General features: G+C 55.0%; 1 protein-coding gene across 1 annotated transcript in view; it reads right to left on the bottom strand.

Moving 5' to 3' along the window:
- The window catches only part of IGSF21 (immunoglobin superfamily member 21), a 207823-nt gene that overhangs the window by 22752 nt on the left and 171515 nt on the right, over positions 1–13556 (bottom strand). Inside the window, exon 4 of the mRNA XM_036350791.1 lies at positions 6054–6172. Coding sequence (XP_036206684.1) covers positions 6054–6172 — 119 coding nt within the window. The remainder of the gene's footprint in view (positions 1–6053; positions 6173–13556) is intronic.

Below are 13556 nucleotides of genomic sequence, written 5' to 3'. Positions count from 1 at the left end.
AATCTTGCCTCCCAGCGACCCTGCCTGCGGACCCCCAGGGATTCTCATTCAAGCCGCCTCCCTCCAGGGACCCCACCTGCCCCCTGGATGGCCACGTGCACCTGCAACCGCTGGTTCTGCCTGGGAGACTCGCATCCCCCAAGCTGCCCTGCGCTCAGGCAGGCTCCTTGGAAGGGCGGCCTGCAATGGAAGCCCCTTTCCCACCGGCACCCTTCAGAGACTCAGAGTTGTGTCCCTTCCGCTTCGCTCAGGCCTGTGGGAGCACCGCCAGGCCTTGGAGGGGGCGCAGGGTCTACCCTGAGCCCTCAGCTCTCCCCACCCCACAGGAGCCATAGACATCTCGGCTTCCCCAGTCAAGAGGGGTCTTCAACCCTCCATTCACTGGTTCTGGGAATGGGCTCCTTTTTCTAGAGAGGAGCACTGGGCTGGGAGTCCAGAGACTCAAAGTCAAGAATCTGGTCTTCGAAAGCAGGTCTCTGGAAATCCTAGGTTTTGGCTTGGCCTCATGAAAGTGGGCTTAGCCTGCCAGCCCCCTCCCCTCTCCGCAGCCTGTAGTCTCCCTTTGGGAGCGCTCACCAGCCCCAGGGCGAGATTCTTGCAATGGGGGAGCTGGAGGGACTGCTGCAGGGGGACCTCTTGTTGACTCCTTGGCCACAGGCGCACCGCAGGGGAGCGACCGGGCCAGACTGGAGGAGGCCAGATGGCTTTAGAAAGCAGCAGAAGTGCATAAAGATGGACATGCAGATCAAGGGAATAGAACAGAGAGTCCAGAAATAAACCCTCACATTCACAGTCCATTGCTTCTCAGCAAGGATGCCAAGACATTCCAACAGGGGACCAAGAGCCTGTTCCCGTACTGGTGCTGGGACCATCGGATATCCACCTGCAGCTCAGAGAGGCCGGCTCCTCTCTCAGCCACGCACAGAAACGAGCTCGAGATAGGCCACCAACCTCAATGCACGAGTGCAGACTGCAAAGTCCGCTGGCAGGACATCAGGAGTAAATCGTGACCTTGGGTCCTAAAACGCCTCCTTAGATAGACCATCAGACGCACAAACAAAGGAATACATAAACTGGACTTCATCAAAGTGAAAACCGTTTTCCCTTAAAGGACACCATCAAGAAAGTGAGATGATAACTCGAGATGGGGTGAAATGTATGCAAATTATAATCTGATGAGGAGGCGCTTATATCTGGAATAAAAAACTCTTGCAGCTTAATGATAAAAAGACAAATAACTGAACCGAAAATGAGCAAAGGATCTGGAGACATTTCTCCAAAGCAGATATCCAAATGGCCAAGAAGCACATGAAAAGTCGCTCAGCGTCATTAGCCATCGGGGAAATGCAAATCAAAATGCCACTTTGCAAGGAAATTAAAAATATATGTTGACGCAAAATCTTGAACATGAATGCTCAGAGCACAACTATTCACAATAGCCCCAGAGTGGAAACAGCCCCCGGCCATCGGTTGGTGAATGGATAAATAGAAGGTCGTCTGACATACGTAGACTATTCCTCAGCCTCGGACAGGAATGAAGTGATACACGCTCCAGTATGGACGCACCTCGAGGACATTATATTAAGTGATAGAAGTCATAAAAGATCACACATTGTGTAACCCCATGAACATGAAATGTCCAGGCAAATCCGCAGAGGCCGAGAGCAGGTTAGTGTCTGCCTAGGACTGGGGGGAGGGGGAGGGGACATGGGGTGGAGGGCAACGGCTAATGGGTACAGGGCTTCTTTGGGGCAATGAAAACCTTCTAAAAGTGGTTGCTGGATATGCTGAATATGCTGAAAACCACTGGGTTGTATACTCCAAATGATTGGAGTATGTGAATTCTATCTCAATAAAACAAGTTATTTTTAAAAAGAAAACACGGTGCGGTTGGGGGTGGGGAAGCACCAGATAAAATTCCAGTTTTTTAAAAAAAATGCCCTAGCTCAGTGGTTCTCAACCCTCTGGCCCTTTAAATACAGCTCCTCATGTGGTGACCCAACCATAACATTATTTTTGTTGCTACTTCATCACTGTCATGTTGCTACTGTTATGAATCATCATGTAAATATCTGATATGCAGGATGGTCTTAGGCGACCCCTGTGAAAGGGTCGTTCGACCGCCAAAGGGGTCGCGACCCACAGGTTGAGAACCGCTGTGGGCCTAGCTGGTTTGGCTCAATGGATAAAACGTTGGCCTACGGACTGAAGGGTCCTGGATTCGATTCCAGTCAAGGGCACATGCCCGGGTTGCAGGCTCGATCCCCAATAGGGGTGTGCAGGAGGCAGCCGATCAATGATTCTCTCTTATCATTGATGTTTCTATCTCTCTCTCCCTCCCTTCCTCTCTGAGATCAATTTTTTAAAAAAATCAGTAAAATACCCTGGGAAAAATCCCAGCTGTGCAGAGTTCATAACAACTGTTTCCAGGGTGGACGCTGTGTCCCCTGGCCCCAGGGCTGGGAAGCATATGGTGTGCTTTGGTGCCACTGCAGCCTCAGGTTCCAAAATTCTACCTTCATGTGCCAACCTCACTTGGAAGCCTGCAGAAGAGAGGCAGGAATCCTGAGATGGGACATTTTACTAATGCCGATCAATACTTTGCGACTTCCGGTAGAGCAGAGAGGTGATGTGTGGTTGAGGCACTACCCTGCCCCGCCACCGGCGCCGGGGTGGCCTAGGCAGGCGGTAGCACCTCTGGGCTTCCTTATCTGGCAAAGGGGGAATGGTGTGCCCGCCTAATGGAGCTGTTGTGCAGGCTCATTAAGCTAACTTATGAGGAGCTTAGCACAGTGCCTGGCGTATTAGTAAATGCTCAATGGAGGGAGATCCCTGTGGCTGGGAGCAGCGAGTGTGGGATTCAGAGTCAGACAGCGGCGACTCCTGCTCGGCTCCCTCCTGGCCCAGTTCCTGGCGTTGGCTGAATTGTTTCCCCCAGAAAAGATTTGTCGAAGCCCTAACCCCCAGTGCCTGGCGCGTGACCTGACTTGGAACTAGGGTCTTTGGAGATGTCACCACACTCAGAGAGGCCTATTCTAATGTTTTCACAGAAAAGACATTCTGAGCTCGTCTTTCCTAGAAAGGACATTCAATACCAGACCGTCCTTGCCACAAGTGGAAACCTACCTGGATTTGGACTCAGGGCTGCTGGACTCCTGGTCCAGTGCTCCTTTCAGAGGGATTGAGAGGGGCCCTGGGTCGCAGAGGATGGGAGAATGGGCACACCTATGGGGACTGGGGCACGGCTCTTTGCCCTCCCAGACTCCTACAGGCCCGGCGGAAAAGGAGCCTCACCCGACTGTCTGAGTTTTGGAAAGCCAAGTGCTCCTAGGGAGGCCTCAGTCTTACCCAGGTGAGGTCCCCTCTCTCTCCATTCTGCACCCCACCTCCCACCGCCATTGCTTTCTGGCAGTTGAGTGACTAAAGGTAGGGATGGTTCCCTTGGGAGTTCAGAGTAGCTCGGCTCTCGGCAGACCTGGTGGGACTGTCACTCACGTGGGTGAGCCCCGGGAACTTCCAGAGCCTCTGTTCCCTCATGGGTAAAACGGGGGTGACCATGCCTGCCTCCAAGGGCTCTCGTGAAGGTCACACGGTTAACTGTGGGTTGACATTCAGCACCCAGTGCTGGGCACGCAGACCGTGTTTGGTGGGACGCGGCCTTGAGTGTCAGCTGTGGGTTGGAAGAGCCCCTTGGTGGTGACAGCTCGGCCCCGTGACGGTGGCCGAGAAGCCCTGTGCTTTGGTCTTCTGGTGGCACAGGGTGGGGCTGTCTGGGCCTCGCCACGTTTAATTGATTGTAACATCGCACCCTGAACATGCTCTCCCGCAAGCCCTGCACCCCAAGAAGAGCCTTGGCCATGCTCCTGTGACTGTGTGTAATGCGTTCCCGGGGCCCAGCATGCAGCTTTGAAATTGGCTTACGATTTATCTGCAGCTCGGATAAAAACATTTTAATGACAGCGTGCGGCACGAACCATCGGTGTCCCCCACGGGCTCCCAAATGTCTTTCCCCACCACATAGCAGGGCTGTTATAGCTGTGAAATTACAGCCACTCTCGAATTTTGATCTCTACCCAGAGGCCTCTGGAAACAGCGTGTTAGGATGTGCCGGATGCACGCTAGGCGAGGGCAGGCTGGGAAGCCCGGCTCTGCAGCAGAACTGCTCGGAGCTGACAATGCAGGTGGGGCCCTGGGCTGTGCCTGGCTCCCCATCTCCCCACTGCCCTGGGGAGCTTCCCTTTGACCCCAAATTAGCCAGGGGCGGGGCCATCTTGCCCCACTGTTGGCTGCCATGGTCCTTAGGATTCCCCGGGGCACAAAGGAGACCCCACTCGCTAGGAGGTAGGGGGTGTGTGTGTGTGTGTGTGTGTGTGCGTGTGTGTGTGTGACGCGATGTCACCGACAGGCCAAAACAATGAGGAGAGTTTAATGTTTGAAACCTGCCTTGACATATATTTAAAGGAACCATGAAGGTGGAGGAGAGGGTGGCACAACTTTTCTCCTAATTGTGCCTGATTTTTGCTGGCATGATTATGATTGGCTGATTCTATAAAGAGACACTATTTATTGAACGCTGGAAATTGGCCTGAGCTCAGAGCATTCTGTTCTGTGGATTATTTCATTTAATCCTCCCAACCTTGGCCAAGCCACTCCATTCTCTGAGCCCCGGTCTGTGCAATGGGCATAGTACAGTGCCTGCCTCGCAGCTGGCGTGGCCGCTGGATTATAGGAGGTCTGTACAGAAACCCCCTTATGTTGCACCCCCCTCCCCTCCCCCTCCCAGCCCTCCCCTCCCGCTCCCAGCTGGTGCTGAGCCAGGAGGCCATGCCTCCTCCTGCCCTGCTGGAGGCCAGAGCACTCCACCTGCTGCCATCATGGGAATCAATGTCCTCCTGGGGGTCTGGCCTTTGGAGGTTTTCAATTTCCCCTGAAGCCGCGGCTTTCCACGGCGCCTTTATGCTTCCATTGATTGCCCGCCCCGCAAGCTTTGTTTCCCTGATAAATACCATTTGATAAGAAAATGGGGGACACTGGAGCCCGGAGCTGAGACCACGACCCTAGCGTTCTGGAGGCAGGACAACCGTGCTGAAGGGGCTTTGGCCACCACTGGGCGCAAGGCCCTTGTTTTTACAGATGGGGATACTGAGTGTGGGGGGGCACAGGCAGCCAGAGACAGGCCTGAGCATTAGCACCCCCACTTCGCAAATTAGAAATGGAGGCACAGAGCCAGGCCCAGGACCAGGAGCCCCGACACGCAGTCCAGTGTGCTTTCTACTTCATCCCTTGATGCACAAAGGCTTGGGAGGTCCAGGGAGGGGCACGCGGCCGGGTCAGAATCGTTCTTTCTGCAGCAGGTGTGCGTCCCGCTGAGATGATGTCTCAGACCCCCTGGAGGCTCCTGGGTTGTCCTCCCCGAGGAGCGCCATCCACTGCACTCCCCACACCATCCACTACACTTCCCCACGGGTGTTTCTATGAACGTGGCTCTTGGCTTCGGCTTGGGAAAGGTGCCCTCGCAGCTGCTCCCACAGTGCCCTGTACCTCCTTCCCTGAGAACTCACTGGCTTACAGAGACCGCATCTGCGTGTCCATGAGGATCCATTCTTCCTGCATCCGGCCTCATCTAACAGAAGGGACAACTGAGACCCAGAGACCGCGACAGCCGCTGACCTGTGGGAGGCTCTGACTACTCCCCCAGCTCCATTTGTTCCCATCCACGTGTCAGAGCCCCTCCAAGGTGCCCGGCCCGTGAGGGCCCAGTGGTGAGGGCAGCTCTGTTTTCATGAGGTCAGGGTCTCAGTGCTGGTGGAGGAAGGGGGCCCAGAGAGGAAACCCTCAGGGCAAGGACACACCAGTCACACCTCAAGGTCAAGCGTGGGAAAGGAGAAGGCCTGCTGCCAGCACAACAGGCATTTTAGCAGGTGGTGCCCAGGACAGCCCCTCGGTGCATGTGCACGTGAGCACGCACACCCAGGCACATACACACACACACACACACACACACACACACGCAGCTCCTCACTGGGATGCCGGGGCCGAGGCCCTGCACTCACCCATGACGTTGAGGAAGATGTTGCCCGATGCCAGGACCACCTTCTCCCTCGTGGCGCGGTCGTAGATGCCCACGTGGCACTCGTAGGGACCGTTGTCTGAGACGCGGACCTCGGGCAGCCTGGGGGAGGCAGAGCAGCAGGGTGAGGGCCTGTGATCTGGGGCTGAAAGGCGCCACCCCCAAGCCCCATTGTTCAGCCTTCGCTGAGCAAATGCTTCTGGATCAAGCGCACGCCTGCTAGGCTGAGAGGAGGAGCCACATTTATGGAACGCCGACTGTATGCGGCCTGTGCTCAGTGCTTCCAAGGGCGGGGGTGAGGCTGTGTTCAGCCGAATTAAATCTGTGCTCCTTTCGGCTTCATGAACTGGACGGCGGCGGTGCCCACCCGAGGGGGCCTGAGGATGACATGGTCCGGAGGCACCTGGCGTGTGGTACAGGCTCAGAACTGCGACCTAGCGCATCCCCTCCATGGCCGCCCTGCGTGTACGGATTGTCATTCCCATTTCATAAGCATGGAAACTGAGGCTCTAAGGGGGACAAAGTGGCTAACACGAGCTAAGGTGGGAATTTGAACGCCGCCCTACTGTCACGTTATGCCCAGATCTGGGGATTTGAGAAGAAACGCAGTAAAATTCTTGTCTTCAAGGAGCCCCTGCCCCCATGGACGAGGAGGCAGGGCAGCCGGTCATCGCTCCCAATCGCGTGGGAAAGGGTGGGCCAATTGAGCACAGAGGGAGCAGTGGCTTCTGCCCCAGTTGTCAGGAGGGCCTCTCGGAGGAGGTGACCCGCGGGGACAGGAGGGACCCATTCAAACCTTACTCCTCTAACAGTCCAGAGAGTAAATATTTTAGGCTTTGTTGCTTTTACAGTCTCTGTCCGTGTAGAGTAAAAGCAGCTACAGGCAGGGCCTGGGCAAATCAGTGTGGCTGTGTTCCGATAAAACTTTATTTATTGCCATTGCCATTTGAATTTCAAATACTTTCTTGTGCCCTGAAATCTTCCGTTTTTGCTATTTCCCATCATTGGGAAAAAAAAAAAAGTAAAACACATTTTAGTTCACAGGCTGTTAAAAAACAACAACAGCTGGATTTGGCCCACAGGCTGTAGTTTGATGATCCTTGTTCTAGATCCTTCCTCAGGGTGTGCTAAGAAAGGGTTGCTACGCAGTTCTCTCTCCCTATGGAAAATGCCGACAGGGCGGCTCTCTCCTCACTCCTGCGTGGGAGACCCCTGCCTCTCTCTGAGCCTCCGTTCTCTCATCTAAAATATGGGGCTGATACTTCCGAGGACCTCAGTGAGGATTAAATTAGACGCAGTCCCGGCCAGACCCCTGTAGGCACGAAAGTGGCCTTGAGTGGAGAGGACTGTCCCCTGCCGCCCCTTCATCCTGCGATGCCCCAGAGCCTGACCTGGAGTTGGAGGCCGAGTCGCGGCTGCAGCAGGAAATCTGTGTGTCCTCCTGCCAATTCCAACCTTATCTGGGTGCAGTCACGCAGCCAAAAGGGGGTCTATTCTGGCCCCAGCTTAGAAGTGGGGCCACGCGATTGGCTCTTAGCGGTTCTCACGCTGCAGCAGGAAAGTGGAGGGAGAAGCTCAAACTTACAAACGCCTAGTAAATGCCGAGTGCATTAAACTGGCCCAACAGTCCCGTGGAGAGTCCCCCCTGGGAGGCAGTGGCTAAGAGCACAGGCTCGGGGTGTCCCTCCCAGCCCTGCCACCCGGAGAAGGGAGGCTCCTCAGTCCAGTTCTTCGCTCCCACCCGTCGCGGACACATTTTCCACGGTTCCGGCTAAGCCTCTCCGCCCCCCCCCCCCCCCATCTGCTTCTGCTGAGCAATCTAACCTCAGATTTACGCCTTCCTCCTCTTGTTTCTGCTGTACCCCCTGTTTTTGTCTTCCAGCTCCATTTCCTATGATTCACTACCCCCCCCTCTTCCCCCTCGCCACCCCACACCTGGGCCCCAGCCTGGATTTCCATGGCTGCTGTCTCATTGAGCGGATCCAACCCCCCTTCCTCCCACCACCCAGCCCGCATTAGCATAAGCAAACACCTTCATTTACATAGAATATACAGAGGTTGACATCTGGTCCACCGACTGTCATGAAAGACTTAAAGAACAGGGAGCTTTTCATCAGGGAAACGGGGTGGGGGATGCGGCCTCCCCCTCCTCCCTCCCTGGGCTCTCAGGGAGCACAGTGCCCTGGAAACAGCAGGGAGCTCTCTCTCCCCTCCGGGAAGTGTTTTCTTTGTTAGTAACTCTAGACTGAAAAAAAAAAATAGCCTCCCCAGGGGGCACTGCTGACAGTGACAGTCACCACAAGCGACATGTTTAGGTGACACTCGTAGGTGTCAGGGATCGAGGCTACCTGCCTAAGCGACGGCGTGGGCGACAGGTGTGCAGGCGACACGCTCTGGTGCCTGCTCTGCAAAGAAACCGGCTCGGGGGACCTGTGTGGCTGGAAGCCACCCGGCTGACGTAATCAGAGGATAATGACATGGTTGACACGCAGGTGGGCGTGTTCAGATAGCCGCTGCATTGGTGATCTGCGCAGATGTGCTTATGTGCTAGCGACACAGGTGACACGTTTAGGCAATCGCTACGCTGATGACATGCTCAGGCGACAGTAACATAAGCAATATGACTGGGTGACACGTATGGGTGACGTGACGCAGATGGTGCAGAAGACAGCTCAGGGGACACCTGGGTGGGTGCTGTACGAGGAAGGCAGCATCTCACGCAGCTGCTCTCCCGCCTCAGATGTTCCCTCTCCTGGTTTCCCTGGCCCCACAAATGGTCCAAGTCTCACGGCCGGGCTCCATCCTTCATCCCCCCCATTTCTCTCTCCCCAGGCACAGTCAGGGACCGCACCCTGGGGTTCGGCCTCCTAAACGGATCCTGCGCTATCCACTTGCCCCACCTGCACTGCACGCCGCTGCTCACCAGGACAGGGAGGAGGACAGGTAACCAGCTTTCTGCCCCTGCCCACCTCCCTCCTGATCGGCTCTCCAGGCAGCACCCAGAGGGTCTCAAATGCAAATTGCTTTCACGGTACCGCCCCACCCAACGCCCTTCAAAGGCTTCTCTCTGCTCCAGGATAAAGACCAGGATCCTGATCATGGATAAGAAGGGTCACACACGGTCTCCAGCCACACCTCAGCCCCCCCTTCGCCAGCTACAGGGGTGTTCTCTCCATCACTCCTGGGGGCCAAGTTCTTTTTCTAAAACGCACACTTTTTATTTCAGAGTTATTTTACAGAAAAACCGCACAGAAACCAGAGAGCGCCCCACACCCTCGCCAATTTCGCCCGCTGTTGGCACCTCACATGCCCACAGTGCCATCGTCCGCGTAAGAGACCCACGTCGACATGTCACTGTTAACTCCAGATTTTACCCGGATGCCACCAGTTTTTCCTTTTTCTGCCCCAGAATCGCATTGGGGTCCCTCAGAGGTGACACTCACAGGTGACTTCAGCCACGTTCCCTTTATGACTCAGCATGTTTGCTGACAACATTCTCCTTTCCTGAGAAGATGGCATTCTCTTCCCCTGGCACGGCCTTCAAGTTACAGAGCAGCGGTCAGTTCTCAGGGACCTCCTGGACTGGGAGGGCGGGCAGACTGCTGGCATCGATGGCCAGGATGGGCGGCCTCCCTTATCCCTGCCTCTTGCCATGTGCATTGCAGTTCCCCCTGTCTAGGGGTGGAGTCTCTTTCCCCTGCTTGGCCCTGTGACTTGTCTCAAAAGAACCCCCACCCCCCACTTTCTCCCTTTCTCTGCCCCAGAACAAGCCTCTGAAGCAGTGGTTCTCAACCTTCCTCATGCCACGACCCTTTAATACAGTTCCTCACGTTGTGGTGACCCCCAACCAGAAACTTATTTTCGTTGCTACTTCATCACTGTCATGTTGCTACTGTTACGAATTGCAATGTAAATATCTGATATGCAGGATGCATTTAGGTGACCCTGTGAAAGGGTCGTTCGACCCCCAAAGGGGTCGCGACCCACAGGTTGAGAACCGCTGCTCTGAAGGAAGACGAGGGCACATGGAGAGAGGCCCCATTGGCCCAGCCCTTCCAGTCAAGGCTGCGTTCAGGAATGCACCTAGCCAACAACCCCTAGCCTCATGAGCAATAATACATGGTTGTTGCTTTAAACCAGAGGTCAGCAAACTGTGGCTCGCGAGCCACATGCGGCTCTTTGGCCCCTTGAGTGTGGCTCTTCCATAAAATACCATGTGCGGGTGTGCATGTACAGTGCGAAGTTGACTTAAAACTTTAGGTAAAGTTGATTAAGTTAATTTTAGGGAACGTTGTGGAGTGAAAGAAGATGTAGTGTCGAGGATTGAGAAAGGTATGTTGAGATGGTTTGGACATATAGAGAGGATGAACGAAAGGAGATAGACGAAACAAGTATACAAGACGAGTGTGGATGGGAGAGTTGGAAGGGGTCGACCTCAGCGAATGTACCTCAATCAGATTGAGGACATTTTTAGCAAAGGCCAGCTTAGGAGTACCCTAATTAAGTTAATAACAATGTACCTACCTATATAGTTTAAGTTTAAAAAATTTGGCTCTCAAAAGAAACGTCAATCGTTGCACTGTTGATATTTGGCTCTGTTGACTAATGAGTTTGCCGACCACTGCTTTAAACCATCCAGGTTTGGGACCGCTTGTTATGCAGCAATAGCTAACTGATACAGGAGGTCTCCTCATAGCTCTCCTGAGTAGTATTTGTCTAAATGGTAACTTAACCAGATACATTGCGACTCTCAAATGCCCTCCCCTCCTGGCCACGCTCAGTAAGCTCCATGAAGGCAGGGTCTGCATCAGTCTGGTTTACCAGTGTATCGGGCCTTGCACAGAGCTCACCATCATAGTAGGTCCTTGATCAATATTTGTTACATGGATGGGTGGTGGCTGTAGTGTGAGCATGGAGAACCCTGCCTCCCCCTGTGCAGAAGCCAGGGCCAGCCCTCCCCACCCCAGGCAGAGTCTAGTTCTTATCTTCAGATCCGGCCGCCGCCAAGCCACAGCTTTGATTTGGACCAATCCACCTCAGTGCCTCATCTGAGCTGGTGCCTTCAGCGTTATCCTTCCAAAGTGGATTAAGCGGCCCAGAGACCCCTTTTCCGCAGACTTGAGTGGCATTGATCTGCATGCGGAATAGAGGGCCTTCGTAGATAGCAGGGCCCCGCGGGGGCTGGGGAGGAGGCCTACTCTCACCAGCTATGGGCTGCGGTCAATAAACTATTAATAACGGCAAAGGTTTCTGGTGAGATCAGTGTAATGCAGGTTAGTGGCTGGAGTTTACCAACACTGACAGCGGCTCTGAAGGGCGAGTGATTGTGGTTTTGAAAAGCTGGGCTCAGAGATGGCGGGGGCCCCATTGGCTCTCTTCGTGGCCCCTGTGGCTCAGCTGAGGCCATGCAAGGGCTGGTCACAGGGGCTTCTGCCAGGCCTGGGGCCAGGGCTGCGGGCTGCCCACCCTCGGCACAGCATGTATGCCTCCTGGGTGCTGTGCCCCATGCTGAGCCTTGGTGGAGGTGGATGCATAGCTACCGAGGATGTGACTCCTGCCTCCATGCCTTTGCCCAGGCTGTTACCTCTGCTTGGACCACTTTTCCTTTCTGTCTACATGGCATGCCTCTAGCCATCTTTTCAAAGCCTATCTCTGATCCCACCCCATCAGACAGTTGAGAAGATTCTATGGAATGATTCAAGGACTTAGCTCAGAGCTGGTGTGGCATGAGAGTCCAATGGGCTAGAATCACATAAGCCGTCTGTAAGCTCTACATTCAGATGCCACCCCAGCCAGGCAGGCTGCCCTGACTGCCCACCCCTGTGCAAACAGAGTTCCTCTCCACCTCCCCAGGGCTGCATCTCATTGCATCATTAACCCATCTGTCCCTCCTCCTAGGGATGCATATGAGCCCCTTGTCTGTGAGCCTGGTCACCTGGTAGGTGCTCAGCCACCCACTGTGTGAATGGCGGCAGTGGGAGCAGCCTAGGCCTGGTTAGGCTGTCAGGCACCCTGGGCCCTGGGCCCGACTAGCTGTGTGCGGTTGGATGGAGTCCTTTGGTTTCTCTGAGCTTTGGTTTCTCCACCTGATAAATGGGTATGACAATACTCGCCTTGTGGGTTGAGAGCTTTTGGGGGACTATTTATAATGGGAGGCAGTGTATAGTAAGCATGTTACCCTATCTCACTGGATCCTTGAAACCACCCTATTATATGACATGGTATATAAGGCATGCCCTAATAGGCATTCTGTAGTGATAATAATATTATTATGCTTATTGTATAGATGAGGAAACTGAGGCACCCAAAACAGAAGTAACATGACTGAGGTCACAGAGTGAGTAGGTGGAGGCCATGATTCAAAACCAAGCCTGGTGGAGGCCAGACCCACACACTGTCTTCAGAGGCCCTCTCCATCACTGTTCCTGCCACCCTCCTGCACCAGCCACCCTCCTGTACCAGCCACCCTCCTGCACCAGCCACCCTCCTGCACCAGCCCCCCTCCCGCACCTGCCACCCTCCCGCACCAGCCACCCTCCTGCACCAGCCACCCTCCCGCACCAGCCCCCCTCCCGCACCTACCACCCTCCCGCACCAGCCCCCCTCCCGCACCTACCACCCTCCCGCACCAGCCCCCCTCCCGCACCAGCCACCCTCCTGTACCAGCCACCCTCCCGTACCAGCCACCCTCCCGCACCTGCCACCCTCCCGCACCAGCCCCCCTCCCGCACCAGCCATTCATTTGAGCGCTCTGGTTCTGAGTTGGCCTCCACTGCTCTTGAGCACATTTCTATTTTGAGCCACACCACTCTCCAGGTAAGGAGAGCATCCGCTTCCTCCCGCTGGGGAAACAGGGCGGGCTTTTCTGTTCCTAAATTCCCTTTCTCTGCTTCCGTCCAGTGGGCCCCTTCGCTCTGATGCCTGGCGTTGGCTGAGCAAGTCCTGCTCACATTCTCCAGACCCACTCGAGCTAACAGCCACGGTGTGTTCCTCTCCCAGCTCTGTCTTCCCCGGGGAAGAGTCCTCACTTCTCGTGGGTCCCGGTGGAGGGCTTGGGCGCGGAGGGTGGGCTGGGAGGACACAGGGGGGATCTGTGAGTTACTCAGGTCCCGGTGGAGGGCTTGGGCGCAGAGGGTGGGCTGGGAGGACACAGGGGGGATCTGTGAGTTACTCGGGTCCCGGTGGAGGGCGTGGGCGCAGAGGGTGGGCTGGGAGGACACAGGGGGGATCTGTGAGTTACTCGTCTTGTGCTGATGGGGAATCAAGGACCAGTCGGCGACTTTGCTGGGCACTGAAGCCTGACGTGAGGAACATATGTAAACGCACCTCGAACAGCGCCTGGCGAGCTGCAGGCATTGTCAGTTTCCTCTCCCGACACTGTTAATGGATTAAAAATTTAAAACAAATGATTCAGTCCCTCCTCGTATCAGGCGCTGTTTGGGGTGTTGAGTATACAGCAGGGGAGAAGACAGGACAATACTTTTAA

The sequence above is a fragment of the Myotis myotis genome, unplaced genomic scaffold (assembly GCF_014108235.1).
Source record: "Myotis myotis isolate mMyoMyo1 unplaced genomic scaffold, mMyoMyo1.p scaffold_m19_p_2, whole genome shotgun sequence".
NCBI classification, from domain to species: Eukaryota; Metazoa; Chordata; class Mammalia; order Chiroptera; family Vespertilionidae; genus Myotis; species Myotis myotis.
This window is presented reverse-complemented; position numbering and strand designations above follow the sequence as displayed.